General features: G+C 36.6%; 1 protein-coding gene across 1 annotated transcript in view; it reads right to left on the bottom strand.

Moving 5' to 3' along the window:
• The window catches only part of LOC150101563 (ERO1-like protein alpha), a 223326-nt gene that overhangs the window by 179382 nt on the left and 26647 nt on the right, over window positions 1-17297 (bottom strand). Inside the window, exon 3 of the mRNA XM_090401050.1 lies at window positions 16911-16994. Coding sequence (XP_090257176.1) covers window positions 16911-16994 — 84 coding nt within the window. The remainder of the gene's footprint in view (window positions 1-16910; window positions 16995-17297) is intronic.

Raw genomic sequence — 17297 nt, 5'->3', positions numbered from 1 at the left:
CAACAGCGAACTGACAGTTCCACTTACCAGCCGATTCATACAATCTATTCAAGTCCTCCTGTAAGGCCATAACATCTGCTTGGCTCTGCATTGCTCTTCCCAAAGGGCTACATATCACAAGTTAAACCTATTCCGATATAATTAACATACAAATCGAACAACAATGGCCCCAAAACTGACCACTACAGTACACCATTAGTGACCTTCCTTTTTTGGGATACTAACCACCATAAACAACTTTCTGATACCTATCTGACAGTCACTGATTCAATTCAGAAGTCAGTTATCCAATCCCATCTGTTTCAATTTATTTAACAGTTTGTAGGGTGGCAGTCTATCAAAAGCTTTAGCAAAATCCAAGTACATCACTGTATATGCATCTCCCTGTCTAAGGCATTTGCCACCTTGTTATAGTACATAAGTAATTAAGTAAAATATGATCTCCCTTTAACAAACCCATGCTGATAACTATAGAGAATACTGCTGTTATCAACTATTTCTGTATCCTACTTCTCACCAATTACTCCAGCACCTTCACCACAACTTCAGATACATATTGGCCTATAATTTGAAGTTACAGCCTTATCACCACCTTTACACAGTGAAACATTACCTTCTTTCCAGTTTCTTGGAACCTGTGCTGTTGTAAGACTCTTATTAAATAAGCATGCCAATACTACTACAAACATTCCTTTAAGATGTGTGGTAATATAAATCCTATCGTCTTATTGACATCAAGGTTTATTTCCTTTCTTTCTTTCCTAAATTTATTTCCTCAAATGCCTCTTGCTCACTCACAATTAAGCCATTCTCTCGTATGTCCTCTACACTTAAGTTCCTCATGATTCCACCCTGATTAGGATGAAACACCCTTATAAATTGATCACTGAATATCAACAACGTCTTTTGCAGCAGTTACTATTCTACTAGTTTCATCCATTAACATCATCTTACCATGATCATTCGTTGTTCTATTTGCCACATATTTAAAAAACTCTGGGATTTTTCTTTGCCTGATTTGCCAATTTCTGCTCATACTCTATTTTTGTTTTCCTTCTAACTGAATCAGTCTCCTGGCTTGTTCTTTAAACTGTTCATGTAACTGACTATTACTATTATTCACCTTGTGCTGTCTACAAAGTACCTTCTTCTTCCAGATTCAGTCTTTTGGCCTTCAGAATGCATTCACACAATGATGCTGTTATGTGTTTCTTTGTCAGTTCCCAAGCAGCATTTATTTCTTTACCGCTGACCTCTTCATTCCATGCTATAGCTCCAAGCTGTCTCCTAAGCTTGTCTAATCACCAGGCTTATAATTCCACATGTATCCTCTCCTCACAAAAGTCTCCATATGGCTAGCCATAACCTAGGTGATTACTTCATAATCACTCTCACACCAATTTGAGGGAAGTGCAAAACCCCACTCACAGTCACATTGTCTGATGAAATGATCAGATCCAAAACTGTCAGTCCTTGTGTGCTCTCTCCTTTACACAATGCCTGAGATAGTTTTCTCTCGTGAACTCGAGAAATTAATTTTCCTTATTCCCAAATGCTATCTCTTCATTCCAATCTATAGTGTCATAATTAAAATCACCCATAATAATACCCTTCCTTTGTTCACTAATCCAAGTTGTTTATACATTTCTTCATCATCATCCTCCACATTTCTGGGTCTATAGCAACATCCAACTAAATATGTCTTCCTGTCAACCTCCACATTACACCACACTGCCTCATAACAATTGCCACCATATCCCTCTTCCATGTCTACCTTATGCAGATGGAATTCCCCTGCTATCATCAGTAGCACCCCCCCCCCCTCCTTCCTACTCTTGCTCTCCTTGTGAAAAGTACAATTTCCTTCCATTTCTATTCCCATTAGAATAACTTCTTCATTCAACATTGTTTCAATTATTCCAATGATTTTGGGGCAAACTTGTTCAGTGAAACCAATTCATCTCCTTTATTTCTGATACTTCTGGCATTTGTAAACAAACACGGTAATTCATTTTTAGGTCTATAAGTGACCATCGAATGGTATGCAATAAGATTCAAATATACTGCCAAAAATAAAGAAGAAAGACTGTTTCAAAGATCAAAGCAAAACATAGATATATACAAACTCAACATTAAAAAAAGATATATTCCAACAATGAACTAAACAATAGATTTAAAAATCTTATTATAGATGACAATGCTGATCCATCAGAAAGTCATGACATTATTACCCAAAACCTTTTAGAATGCTCACTTGAAATAGCTGGTACCACAGAACAGATAAAAGATAAAATTTATGAAGAAACAAAACAGCTTATTAAGAAACAAAGAGAAATGAAACTATCAAATAACCTACAGAATAAAATTGAATACACTGAATTGTTCAAAATGATCAGAAAACACATCATGGAAGAAATGAGAAAATTCAATTGAAAATTCTCCCTAACCTAACCAAACAATTGAAAACTGTAGTCTCAAAAAAGCCAAACAGCAATTGATGAACAGCAATAAACAGATGGTTGCAGTCAAACTACAAGATGGGACCATAACCAGAGATAGATATGCTATAGGAAAAATAATTGGAGAATTTTACTCAGTATTATATCAGGATGAAGAATTAAATGAAGAGGAAGAAGAAGAAGAACACAACCATGAAATAGCTTAAGTACTACAAATTCTACCATAAGAAGTTATGTGGAGCATCCAATGCTTGCAAAATGGAAAAGCTGCAGGTGAGGATGGAATTATAGCTGAACTTTAAAAGCAGGTGGAGGAATGATCTACAAAATCTTAGCAAAACTATTTACCTCATGTCTGAAGAAAAATGATGTACCAAGAACATGAAGGCTACCCTAATTCGGATACATAAAAAAGATGAAGTAGAAGATTTGATGAACTACCGACCTATCAGTCTAATATCAGTGGTTTACAGAGTGTTTACAAAAAGTCTTGGCTCGTAGGCTTTGTATGACGCTAAACCTAGCACAATCAAAAGAACAGGCAGGTTTTCGAAGTGGCTTTAGTACAATGGTCCATATTCAAGTTGTACAACAGATTATTGAACTGTGTAATGAATATCAGTTACCATTATGTCTTGGTTTTATTGATTATGAAAAAGCCTTTGATTCAGTAAAAACTTGTGCAGTACTTAGAGTGCATTACAAAACCAACAAGTGGAGGAGCCATATGTCAAGACCATCACTTCAGCATAAATCAATGCCACAGCAGCAATTCATTTCAATGGAAAATCTCCTGTGGAAATACAGAGAGGCATAAGACAGGGTGACACAATATCTTCAAAATTATTCATAGTGTGCCTAGAAGAAATATTCAAAGTTCTTGATTGGGAAGAAAAAAGTCCTGAAGATAAATGGAAGCTATTTAAGCCATTTACACTTTGCAGATGAGATAGTTATCTTTACTTCAACTGTGCATGAATTACAGACTCGTATCCATGAATTCCAATTGTTAGCAAAACAGCTGGCCTAAAGAAAACCCAAGTTCTGTTCCATAGCTATGTATAATCAGAAATAATAAAAATCAATAATGATGATAATTAAACAAGTAGATCATTACATATACTTAGGACAACAGATATCAATGGCACAAAGTATCATGGACAAATTAAAAGATGCATAATGCTTGTGTGGAAAGCATTTGGAAAATTACATTCAATATTCAAAAGCCAACTACTATTATGCCTAAAGAGAAAAGCTTTTAACCAATGTGTTCTTCCTATATTGGCATATTGCTGTGAAACATGAACAACAAAAGCACAGGAAATTCAAAAATTAACAACAACACAATTTAGTATGGAAAGAAGTATGCTTGGTATCACAAGACTGGATCACAAAAGGAATACGTGAATAAGAAAATAAGAAATTGCTGGAGAAGTTTTACAGAGAATAGTGGAGATCAGGGGAGAACCAGAGGTCATCCCTGGAAACTGTATAAAGAGAGTGTGAGTAGGGAAGTGAGAGGCAGGTTTTCTTCATGCAGAGTTGTGAATGATTGGAATGCCTTGCCTGAGAATGTGGTGTCTGCAAAGAGTTTGAATGTGTTTAAAACATGGTATGATGAGCTGTGTGTGTGATAAAAGGATCTCCCAGATGAGTCTTTGACTCCATGAGGTCTTGGGGTGGTAATAATAATAATAATAAGAAGAAGAAGAAATTAAACCCAAGTCTCTGATGTCATAGGAGGAGTGAAACATCTGAAGTGGCAATGGGTTGGGCATATTGCTCGAAGACAAGATCAACAATGGACAAAAGAAGTACTGGATTGGATTCCACGAGAGGAAAAACAACCATGATGCCGATCTAAATCACAGTGGATTGATGATATTATCAGATTTGCAGGAGTAACATGGGGGAAAAAAAAAGAGCTATGGACAGACCGTTTTGGAATAATCTTGGAAAGGCATTCATCCAGCAGTGGATTGACAATGGCTGATGATGATGAACCAGTCCTATCCAAGCAACTTGGTTGTAATTTCCCCACCACACCTACCAAATTACCTATATCACCACTTACCACATATATCTGTCAGTCTCAACTTCCCCACCCATATCGCAATATACTTCATCTTCATACACACATTCACTGCCACTTTCAACATCCACTCTCCATATGCCAAGTCACCTGGGCTCCTCCTGTTTCCCTGTTCCTCTTTCATTCCCATTCTCTCTTCATCTCTCATGCTACAACTGTTTTCTCTGCCAAGTACTTCTTCCTTTTCAATACCACTCTCCTGATTTTTTACTTCACCTCCTGCTTCTGATCTCTTGCATTCATCAAACACTGTTCTTCCATCAAGCAACACTTTCTCCAGTGCACCCACTCCAAAGCCATTTAAATGCAACTCATCACACCTGTATAATTTCATCCTTTCCTCAAACACATGCCATACATCCACAAACTGTACTCCCTTCTCCTCACACTGACATGTTTTTGATATGATACTGATATGATTATGACTATTATGTTAGTGGAAATGTGTGAAGTGAAAGCAGTGCTATTTGTTAATGTGTGGAATAAATTTGAAGGATGAACTGAACTGTATAAGACTGATGGACTACATTTGATTAGTTTTGGTGTGAGTCATTTGGAGGGAGTGCTGCTGGAAGGGAGAGTATTGAGTGCAGAGAATGAATTTGAGAAAGCAAGAAGTGATGCGTAACAGAGAGAGAGTAAGAATGGAGAGATTTAAGTTGTGCTTATGAATGAAGAACAAGGCAGCATGAGTGCAGAAAATGAGAGAACAAATGTGCAAGACAACAAGGAAATGGGGAGACTCAGGATGGACAGGGAAACACAGTGTGAAAAAGGTTGAAGGTCCAACTGGATATGAATGCGTATGTACACAAAAAGGGAAAGGAATGCTGGGATGTAAGGAAAACAACTGAATTTGAAGAAGGTTCTCAGATGAGTAAGGAGAAAAAGAAATGGCTCATAAAAGTTACGTAGACGTCACATAATAGAAGTCATCTAATTAGCAATAACAGTGAAACTTGTTCTAGATTGAGAAATGAGCTGTTATGTTTGTATACAAATGATAGAAATATCAGAAACAAGAAAAATCAAATGGATACATTGATGGTTCTCAAAAATTGTTGGAATAAATGAGATATGTCAAATGAGGATTACTGATATTCTGACAGGAAAAGAGGTGGAAAGGTATGATGTATTTCGTGAATATAAAAAGAGAAGAAGAGTATTATCGATGATTGAAAAAGAGTTATATCCATACAAGGTATAAATAATGCAAGGGATAAATAGTGGCAGTCGATATGGTAATCACTTGGTCAACCAAGCTAGCAAATATTATTATTGTGATTACTATTACACATGCATTTCTATAGTGCATGAAAACTATTTGTGGGAATCTCTCAGTAATCATTATTCACACAATCGATTTTATTAGATAAGAAACTAATATTCTTGTTTTAATCCTTAGCATTAGCAGAAAAGGTTTGCTTGTGAAGTATTTTCACAAGCAAACTTGTTTATGGAGGCAGGTGACTTCACAACAGATTGTCTTAGTATTGTATAATGGACAATACACTTTTTTATTTTGTTACCAAGCTTTGGTGTGTGTGTGTGTTGGGGAGGGGGGGGGAATTCTACAATTAGACATACAATGCATATCATACCTCTCCTTAATATCATAAACTGACAAAGCACTTGGAACTGTTTCTGGCAACCCATTTTAATCATTCACCATTCTGCAACCAAGAAATCTAGTCCTTGCAAACAGTGCCAGACAGTTTTTGTGGACTTCAACCTATCATTATAAGATGCATTCCACAATCCTGTGGCCATCTTTATCACTGAACTCTGGATCCTTTCTACCACTTTCACATTTCTAAGAAACTTAAGTAACCAAATCTGTGCACATCTGTCCAAAGTATTGAAGAGGAATAATAATCTTCATATCCCTGCTTGTCTCTGTTTTTAGCATCCAAGTGATCTTTTTTTTTTACTATTTTGCCCCATTTCTTCCAGATTTCACTTCAACTGAACTTCAACTCCCTTTATCTCATTACTTCAGAATCACAAGCCTCATTAATTTCCTGCAGCTGTAATATGCAGACTTTGTATTCTTTTCATCTCCATTAGAATCATTAGGTCCATGAGAAAGCTGGTGTGGTGCAAGGCTCTGAGCTTGGACCACTGCTATTTAATTTTTACATAAATGATACAGAAAGGGGTGCTTAAGAGTCAAAGCTGTATAACTGAGAGGAGACTTCCATGTAGCCTTAAAGAATGCAGAGAACTGACCACAGCTTCTGACGTAATGTTCAATCCTCACCTTCTCATGGTACAACCTGTTAGGTATCTACAAGGATACTGAACAAACGAGGATGGGCTAACAATTTGGGATTTAGCTGACCAAATTGTATTCTTATTGGCTTAAGCACAATTTAATATAATGGTACACCATAACAGAATTTCATGCCAGCTGGAGCATCCCATTGTTTTCGTCTGGGAACCAGGGCAAACATTGAAAAGTCAGCTACTGGAACAAATCCTGAAAAGCATCCCAACTCAACATCACCAGGGCTCAAGATCAGTACTATCAACAAGAAGCCTGATTGGCAATGAAATGGAACTAGCTGAAGAATTGGAGAAGTACCAGATCGATGTAATAGGAGTGACTGAAACAAAAAAAAAAGACAAAAACTGGTGAGATCTTTCTAAGCAATAAACACAAAATATTATATTCAGACAATAACAATCAGGGAAAAGGAGTATCCATAGTATTCAACACTAAATATGAGGCTAATCTTCTTGATGGCAAGCAATTTTAAGTAAAGTGATGTGGGTAAATATCAGAATAGAAAACTGGACAATGAGACTTATTTGTGCCTCTAATCCCACAGAAGGTTCTACTAAGGTAGAAGTGGAGGAATTTTTTGAGACTTGAGAGAAAGCAACTGACACAATAAAAAATTGGTCCTTGTAAAGAGATCTAAATAGCAGAGTAGGAAATGATTGTCAGACATACAGAAATATTTTAAGAAAATTTGGAGAAAAGTGCAAAGATAATAATAATGGCAGGTACCTGTTGGATTTCTGCTCAGGACATGAACTGGTTATTACTAGCACAATGGGTTCAAATCCCACTGTGGGCATGGATGTTAGTAAAAGCCTACTCTAGATGAGCTTCTATGGCGCCTTGAGTTTATAAAGCTTGCCTTTAAAATAATAATAAAAATATTGGGTATTTGGGTATACAGTCCTGTCCTCCGTAAGTTGCTTGTTGATTCTTTTCAGAACTTTAGTATACATTTTTCTTTTCACTTGGATACTCATTTTTGAAAACAAATAGTGATCACAATATTTCAAACCTCTATTGTAAATTTATTCTCAACCATTCTGAAGATATCGCTATACACAACAAAATTATCATTAACACCAAGACCTCCATGGAGTCAAGACTCATCGTGGAAGGTACACGCTATTACACACAAAGTCCATCGAACTGTACTTTAAATTCATTCAATGTATCTGTATTCACCACAATGTCAGGCAATACAGTCCACTCACCTACCACTCTTCATGCAAATGTTTAGATGGTTGAGATTGGTGAGTGACAGGAGGAAGATAATAATTATTGAATATAACCATGAAAGAATTGACTGGAAGTAGGAAAAACATGAAGGAGATTACATTCCTCAAGCTACTTAGGAATAGCTATCTTATGCAGCATGTAGCTGAAGCAACTAAGAGTGTTGGGCTTAATAATATTGTCTCATTTGGTTATTACAGAAGATGTCACCAAAACTGAATCAATTAGAGAGGGTGACTATGGTTTCATATGAGGAGTGGTTTATTCTTAAGGTTAGGAAAATATAAAGCAGCGGTAAAATGGATGAATCGTGGAATTATGCAGGAGCTTCTGAGAATGAGGATTTTGGAATAGTTATAAAAACAGGTTATCTCTCAGCTGCTTAAGGAGCATAAGGCAAAAGCTGGAAAGATGATAATTCTGACCAGAGTGGTAAGGAAGGAGAAACAGGTATATGAAAGAAAACTGGTTGAAGTAGTAAATCAAATCCATAGTTATGTCACTAACAGAAGAAAGGATGAATATGGAAGACTGGTTTTAGTTTCTGGAGATGGTCCACTAGCCATATCTGCAGAAGATGTAGTGAAAATCTTTAGCATTTTGTGAGGAGTAGTGTTCGATAACAATACAAAAGTGGGGGAGGGGGAAACAGAAGACTGACAGTTCAAGAAAGGGAAGCATTCAGAATATAATGCAAAGTTGATGTTAATAAGAAAGCAGTATCAAATGTGCAAGAGTGCTGGCAATGCACTTGGCATGGTTGTTCAACAAAAGTCTGGTGAAAGGAACAGTCCCAAAAGAGTGAAAAGAAGGAAAAATGGTTCCTCTACAAAATTCAACTACAGGCCATGTATACATTAGATGTAGTTCTGAAGGCATTGTTTAGAGAAGTGTTAGAGAAGACAGAATACAAACATAGATTGGTGAGAATGGAAATCTTTTGAGAAAGTAGTGTGGGTCTGTTAAGGGAAGGTTTTGATTTACTGAGTTAGCAATTTGGTTACATTTTATAACACAGTGACTAGTTAGTGGACAGAGGAACTACCAGTACAGTGATTTATCTGGATTTTTCTAAAGCATTTGATCAGAGACAACATAGTTATGTTGAAACTATGTTAAAACTGAGCAGGATTGGATGGATAGTCACTTGGTATCATGGTAACAGGGATGGTTGACTGCTGAGAGCCAGTATTGTTTGTTTGTGTGTGTGTATGTGTGTGTGGGGAGGAGGAGTTATGGGCCATACTGCATACAAGGTCAAGGTGTTACACCTTCGAAATAGTCACCTCACCTTGTGCACTGGTTTAGACTGTGTTCCCATTTCTGGAAACAGACCTGGAACTCTTTTTCCGGAATACTCTTGAGTTCCTTTATCACATTATGCTGGATATCAGAGATGTCAGAAAATTTTCATCCTTTTAGCGCAGTCTTTAATTTTGGAAACAGCCAAAAATCACAGAGCACAAAATTGGGTGAATAAGTAGGATTACCTAATTTGATAATTGATTTTTGGGCCAAAAACTCTCTCGTGATGAGTACACTATGGCTTGGCACACTGTTGTAATGGATGATCCACTTGCCAGGCCACAATTCAGGTCTTTTTCTCTGAATACAATCTTGTAATCTTTTCAGCAGCTCTAAATAGCACTGTTGGTTGACTCTTTGTCCCTGTTCAATGAATTCATAGAATAGGGACAAACTATCCCCATTGTGATCAAAGAAACACACCAGAATGGTCTTGACTCTTTTTGGACATGGCGAACTCGGGGTTTTCCACTGCATGCTCAGGCATTCTGTTTCAGGATTGTACTGGAAGCACCAGTTTTCATCACTTTTAATTACTCTTGGAAACATATGGTTATTTGCAGAAAGATCAGTTGCAACTTGAACCTGCTGCTGCTTCTGTTTGTCTGTCAAAATCCGAGGCACAAACTTCGCAGAAATCTTTCACATATTCAATTCTTCAGTTAAAATTACCCTGACTGTTTCTCAATTCACCTGCAATTCATCAGCCATTAATGCTATTAATCACACACTTAATTGTCTGTAAGAATGTACCAAATCTCATACTCTGTTAACATCTGTGTCCGTCCTTTTTTGCTTTTGGCTGGCCACTTCTGGGGTCATCATTCACATCTTCTCACCCACCTTTGAATTTCTTATGCCACTCAAAGACACTTGACTTTATCAGAGCATCCACACCATATGCCACTTTCAACAAATCCAATGTTTCAATAGCAGTTTTGCTGATTTTCACACAAAATTTGATGTTATCACGCTGCTTCAAATTTCAATCACAAATTTTTACACCAAAGTTTACACACAGATCGCTATTGTTTTTGCAACAAAAACTCCAAATTCCAAAATAGCTGCTCCAAAGTTCGATCACACATTTTTATGCCGAAGTTTTCACACAGATCTCTATTGTTTTTGCAATAGCCAATGAGCAAATGGCTCTATTGGCTTGAGGTTTACACATGCATTAGTTAAAAGATGTACAAACACGATTACTCATGTGACGCCAACCAAATCACCACATAGGCGACAATCATCACTATGCAGCCATTCTGGGAATTGAATTGTCACACCTCGTACATAATCCTGATATACAGCATCCTGAAAAAGGAATGCAGAGAGTGAGGTTCCAGTCAATTCTGGGACCACTGTTGTTTGATTAATACACCAATGATATGATTCAAGGTTTGAAAGGAGATATTCAACTGCTTTCTGATGGTGCTAACTTAGGAAAAGCAATGTCAGGAAGGTGTGATGTGATACTGTTGCAAGAGGATTCCGAATAGGCTGGTGCTTTGGACTTAAGAAGGGGAAGGTCAATTCACTGTTGTTAAGTGTAAAGTTATGCATTTTGGCCAGAGAAGATGGAGCGAGGTTTACCATGGAGGTGCTTTGCTTTAGGAGGTGGAGACAAGGGATATGCAGATTGTGGTGGATGAGGAAGTGAAATTCAGGAGACATATTGCAAAAATTGTAAAGGTTACCTAGAAAATTGTTACTATCTTTCAACTACACACCTCCATAGTGCAAACTCAACCGCTTTTACAATCCATATTGTTCCCACACCTGACATATCACTGTCTGTCTCGGTCATCTGATCAAAACAGGTGAAAACATTTTAACTACGCGTGGATAGGCTTATGTGTTTGTCAGACATGTTGTAATAGGTTTCACGGTATGATAAAAACACAGATGGTTAAGAAAATAACTATTTATTAACTTAAAAGCTAATATTTCGCTGGTATTATATCCAGCATCTTCAGAGTACACAACACAAAGTTTGTTATAAATGCAAGACAACCACAATCCGGTGTAATAGTGGGGCTAGTAAAAGTAATTGCAGCGTGCAACACAAGACTAAAGTCCTAATATGGCACGCAATCTAGGTTAAAAAAAAAAAAAAGTTCAAAGTTTTGAAATAGTAGTCCAAATGATAGTCTTAGAAAGTTTGAAAAAATAAAAGTACTAAATATTAATTTGGTCTTAGGATGACTGTCTCCCAAATCTTTGGTAGATTTATACAGTCATACTTGTTGAGGTTTGGAGTATGTTTTAAGGCTTCTGTTGATTCCAGGAACAACCTCTCTGACTTGTAGAAGCTTCTGTGCATTACTTTTGTTTCTTTCCAATTGATCCTGTGTGCAGGGGTATCCAAAGCATGGTCTGCCAGACCCGACTTACCATAGCGAAAGTGTCGGATATATTTTTTGTGTTCACTGAGGTGGATGTCCACATTTCTTCCTGTCTGTCCGTAGTAGGCTTGATGGCAAGAACAGGGCACTTCATAGACTCCTGGATGTGATAAAGGAGTGCATTTGTCCTTAGGTGAATTAGGAGCATTTGTCCTTCACCTAAGGACAAATGCACTCCTTTAAACAGAATGAGAGAGGAAAAATTAGCAAAACAAGTGTTCTTTGCCAGGTTGGCAGGAAAAAGACCCAGAGGATGACTGAGATATAGGTGGATTGATACAGTAAAAAGTGCCTTAGAAGAGAGAAATATAAGATCTGATAATGTTGAAGTCTTGACAGGTAACAGATTGATTTGGAGGAAAATTGTAGATAGGAAGTTGGTAATGGTGTAAGTTTTTAATACAGTACTATCACATCCTGTACATCTCTTGAGAGTACATATCAGGAATTTGATGTTGATGATGAACAACATAATAATCAGTTATATTGTCCCATTGTTACGTGTTAAGTTAATATCAAATACAGTTTGAATGGCTTAAGTCCAAATACCCATCCTCTTCATTCAATATCTGGATGGATATCTATTAGAGTCCACCACTGAATGTGAAGAGTGGCTGCTGTTCAGAAGAAAAAATTTCTTACCAACGATGCAAATGGATTTACCCACTCATCTAGATTTGACTCTTAAATGACCTCCTCCTCTTTCATGACTTTTGTTTACTCTAGAGCATAGGTGGCCAACAGCAGGCCCATAGGCCGCATGTGGCCCGTAACATGATTTTGTGCAGCCTGCAGCAGGATAAAAACTATATTAAATTATATGTATTATCAATTTAGCTATTAGTTTTGACCGCAGATTTTCCGATTGAAATACTAGTTATATTCATTATTTCTGATGAACGAAACAATTTATATTCTCAACACGGAATCAAAATTGCTTTAAAAAGATTACTCAATTTATAAAATCTACTGCTTCTCTGTCCGAGTTGTAGTAGTGGGAGTGGTAGATTTCTATGCGCTCCAGAGTAATGCATTCATTGAAAGTCACTTGCTCTGCTCTGGTTACAGTGATCAGTTTCAGAGACTCAGTTTCACAGTTAACAGTGTTATTGTTGTGGTTTGTGTCCCCCCCCCCCCCGGTCAGTTACTTCAGCCTTCATGTACTATGAGTAAGAAACGTAAAGATCTGTGAAGAAAACAGGTCATTTCAGGAAAAATGGGAAAATGAATTTCTGTTTATAAACAACAACGACAACAAACCACAGTGCCTTGTGTGTTTGCAAGTATTGTCTGTGCAGAAGGAATATAACCTCAAATGCTACTACATGCAGCACCATGCCGCTAAATACCAAGAATACGTTGGACAAGTGTGTACTAAAATTGTATGTAATTTGAAGAGAAAGAGTGCTCAGAAATCTATTTTTACTAAACCAACATCAATACAAAAAAGCTCACTCTTGGCATCGTTTGTTGTAAGTGCAGAGATAGCAAAAGCAAAAAAATCATTATCTGATGGTGAATTTGTAAAACACTGTTCTGTGAAAATGGCACATGCATTTATGGAAGATAAAATTGCCAGTGAGTTTGAAAGCGTCCCACTATCAAAACAAACTGTAAAAAAAAGAGTCGAGGAAATAGCTTCTCACATATTGAATAAATTAAAAAGTGTTATTACAGATTCAGCTTACTTCTCATTGGCTATGGATGAATCAACAGACATAACAGACACAGCTCAATTTCTAATTTTCATTCGAACTGTTTCCAAAGACTTTGTTATTAATGAAGAGCTACTATCATTAGAGTCACTGCATAACACAGCCAAAGGTCAAGACATTTATGATGCAGTTATGAAGGTTGTAAATGGTACTGGTGACATCAACAATCTCATAGCTATTGTGACAGATGGCATCAAATAAATGCATGGTACCCAATGAAATGCGACATTTCAGAGCAGCATAACACTATTCAATTGGTTTGAGTGGTCTTCAAAGTGACCCCTTTTTCCAGTCAAGGGTGGAGATAGGCATTGACTTTTGGAAACTGGTACCAAGAGGAAAAAATCCTGCATTGAGTGATTTCAGCTTGAGAATTGCATCTATGCTTGGAAGCACATACATATGTGAATGCACTTTCTCAACTATGAGGGTGGTTAAATCGTCACAAAGAAGCCGACTGACTGATGATCACCTTCAGGATTTGTTACGAATATCGTCATCATCAATGAAAATCTACCTTGATGAACTTGTTGCTGCACATGAATGCCCACAGTGTTCTCATTAAGTTGTGTTATATGTAAAAAAAACAAGAAATATGTAATTAAATTTAATTTAACAACTTATATTTAAATCAATCTAGTATTTTATATTGTTCTCCCAGTAGTAAAATGATTTCACAACTACAGCAATTCAATACATATAACTATTGCCTTGAAAAAATGCAGAGTTTATTTTTATTTAAGTTCTATCTAAAAGTGTCCATGGATGACTCCTGAAAGAGCCCACATAATAATAGTAAATAATAACAATAACCTACCACAGTGTGATTCAAATCCTAAGCCTGTTATATATACAATCAAGCTTATTGTCTTAAACTTAAACTAAAAGAACACCTGGAATCTTCATAATATCCTAATCAGGATTAGCTAAAGCAAGTCAAGACAACCAGGACCAAATAGGCCATAGAATACACATATATCTACTAATTATATTTATAATTAATTATAATAATTACACTATATATTGACTATATACTGTTAATTATCATTAATTGTATTTAAAATTATATATGTTAATAATATATGTATATTCTCTAAGAAGCCTATTTACTGTTTTATGGGAGAGAAAACTATGAGGCTAGTTAACTCACTTTGTTGAAAAGTGCTTATAATGATTCCTTGTATACTTGAAGCAAAAGTGCAAATGTCATAACATTTGCATTTTAGCTTCAAGTGAAGTAGTTAACCTGAATCTTTCTTTGAGTTCATCGAGATAGTCTAGTATTTGGCAGGACATCTTTAACTTGTTCTGTACCCACCCACATACATCATCATTGCTGTGTGGCGATGATGATGTAACATGCATCTTCAAGGAACTCGCTGCTGTATCATCTGTAGAATGATCAACATTACTAATAATCAACAGTTATAAATAATCTTTACACTTTTAAATGATTTAAAATAATCAGGATAACAGAAATTATATAAAATCTGTCATTTTGGCAGAGCTTGCATCATAATTAGCAAAAAGAAATCCCAAATTCTGAAATAATATAATCTCTATGTAATGTAAATATTAATTAAAATTCTTATTTATATTAATTTCTAGTAAAAAAGGCTATAAACATAAATGTAGGTAATCTTCACTAAAATACACTGGTGTCCAAAACCTAAGGGCAAACACTGAAGATTATAACTGCAAATTTAGACAAATCAGTTTGTCACAATTTGTATAACTGACAATTTCAAGTAGGAGGAGGAGGGGGGGGGGGACACACATGCACATTTTTGAATTGTGTACCAAGGGTTTAATTAGTAGCACTCAATGGGATAAAAGGCAAAAGGCTGCATTAAGAGAATTGTGTTTGAAGGAAACTCTTTTTCATGAAGGAATAAAGTTTCAAACTTGGATGTCTTGTAATGTCTCAAAGACATCCACTAAATCAGTGTTTCCCAACCTGGGGTCCGCGAGTAATTCAAAGGAGGTCCGCGGGATAGTTTATTTTCATTAAACTTTATCTTACATGTTGCTCACACCTGGCCTAATTGTTATGTTCATATTCTTCCAAATATCTTCATTTATTGTTATTGCATTGTCATAAATGACACATTTAGTGTTGTAAAATTGTAATTTATTACTTCATCTTTATGATATGTAAGATATAAAAAATTTCCATTTTGGATTTTATGGGGGCCGCGGTGAATTAACATTCATTACAGGGGGTCCGCGACATATTAACATTCGCTACAGGGGTCCGCGACATATTAGCATTGGCTACAGAGGGTCCGCGACATCAAAAAGGTTGGGAGACACTGCACTAGATGATTTCATGTGGGGAAGAATTACTGGAAAGCTTGAAGGAGGTTACAAAATTACTGATATTGCCAGAAGTTTGGAATCTCACATAGCACTGTATCCAGGTTCTGGGCAGCATTTCAAACCAATGAAATGTCTTTCAGAAGTTTGCTAAGAGGTTACCCTCGCTCTACCACAGAGCATGAAGACAGATTTTTGGTTATAACAGCAAAACATAATCGATGCATCATGGAAGGTCAGCTCTATTCAAGCACAGGTATATGGATATTGCAACAAACTGTGGCAAGATGTCTGTGATAAGTAGGCCTATATCCACAGCTCATTGTAGAGCATGTTTTCAGTGGTGTTGTATCTATAAAAATTGAACAAGACACCAACAGGCTATTGTACTTTTATAAATAAGAGTTGTTTTAGTATTTCCTTCAGTTCTAGACACTTGATCTGGCATGAAAGTGGTAATGCTTACCATTGCAAGAATGTTCTTGAAAGGGATAGATATGGTGGAGTCATTGTATGGGGAGGCTTTATGCTTAATGAACACATTGAACCACAAGTGAGGAAAAGGAACTATGACTGATGAACAATATTACAAAGAAGTTCTTCAAAGTCACATTCGATTGTTCTGTGGTGCTGTAGGAAAAGAATATATTTTTATGGATGACAATGCCACACCTCATCATACATGAGCAGTGGAGATACTTCTGGGGGCTGATGATATTAAGCAAATCTAGTGGCCAGCATGCTCTCCAGATCTCCACCCCATAGAACACATCTTGGATACAAGAGGGCGAAGCACTGCTGCTCGAAATTTCCCTCCAGAAAACAAACAAGGCCTTATCCTTGCTCTAAAGGAGGAGTGGATCAGTTTGCTTCAAGAACTCTCCTGAATCACGCTCTGTTAAGCAAGGTATGAAGTTGTGAGAGCTATGCAGTTTTCTGTAAGCACTGCACATTAATTTCTTAACTACGCATTTGTCCACATTTGGCTATAGTCATGAAATTTTTTTTAATATATAGGTAAAAATGTAGTTCATCCTTAGCTTTTGAACACCAGTGTACTTCAGCATGAAAACTATGATTATATTAAATGGAATTTATGACCTCAGGACAAGGTTCCACAGAACACTGGCGGATAGAACACGTGGAGTCATCAGCCCAAAATGGACATTCACGATACAGGTTTACCTGCACAAAAAAAAATTAAATATATAACTAACAGAGTACATATTCATTAAAGATTTTTATGTTGTTATTATTATTATTATTATTAGTGCATGGGAATCTCCATACAGTCTGAAGACACATTGCACAAGGCTCCCACTAACCATATAATACCAAACATACTTCTCATTGAAAGCATTCATCACCAAAACATTCACAACAGACTCTGGCAACCCATTTCACTCATTCACCACTCTCTCCAAGTGAAAAATCTAGTCTATGATGCCCTTACTAACCAGCCACACTGCTACTCAATTTCCATGGATA

The sequence above is a fragment of the Typopeltis vanoorti genome, chromosome 11 (assembly GCF_054136105.1).
Source record: "Typopeltis vanoorti isolate ZY-2024b chromosome 11, IOZ_Tvanoo_1.0, whole genome shotgun sequence".
Taxonomy (NCBI): domain Eukaryota; kingdom Metazoa; phylum Arthropoda; class Arachnida; order Uropygi; family Thelyphonidae; genus Typopeltis; species Typopeltis vanoorti.
The sequence above is the reverse complement of the archived record's forward strand: the minus strand, read 5'-3'. Positions and strand labels throughout refer to the sequence as shown.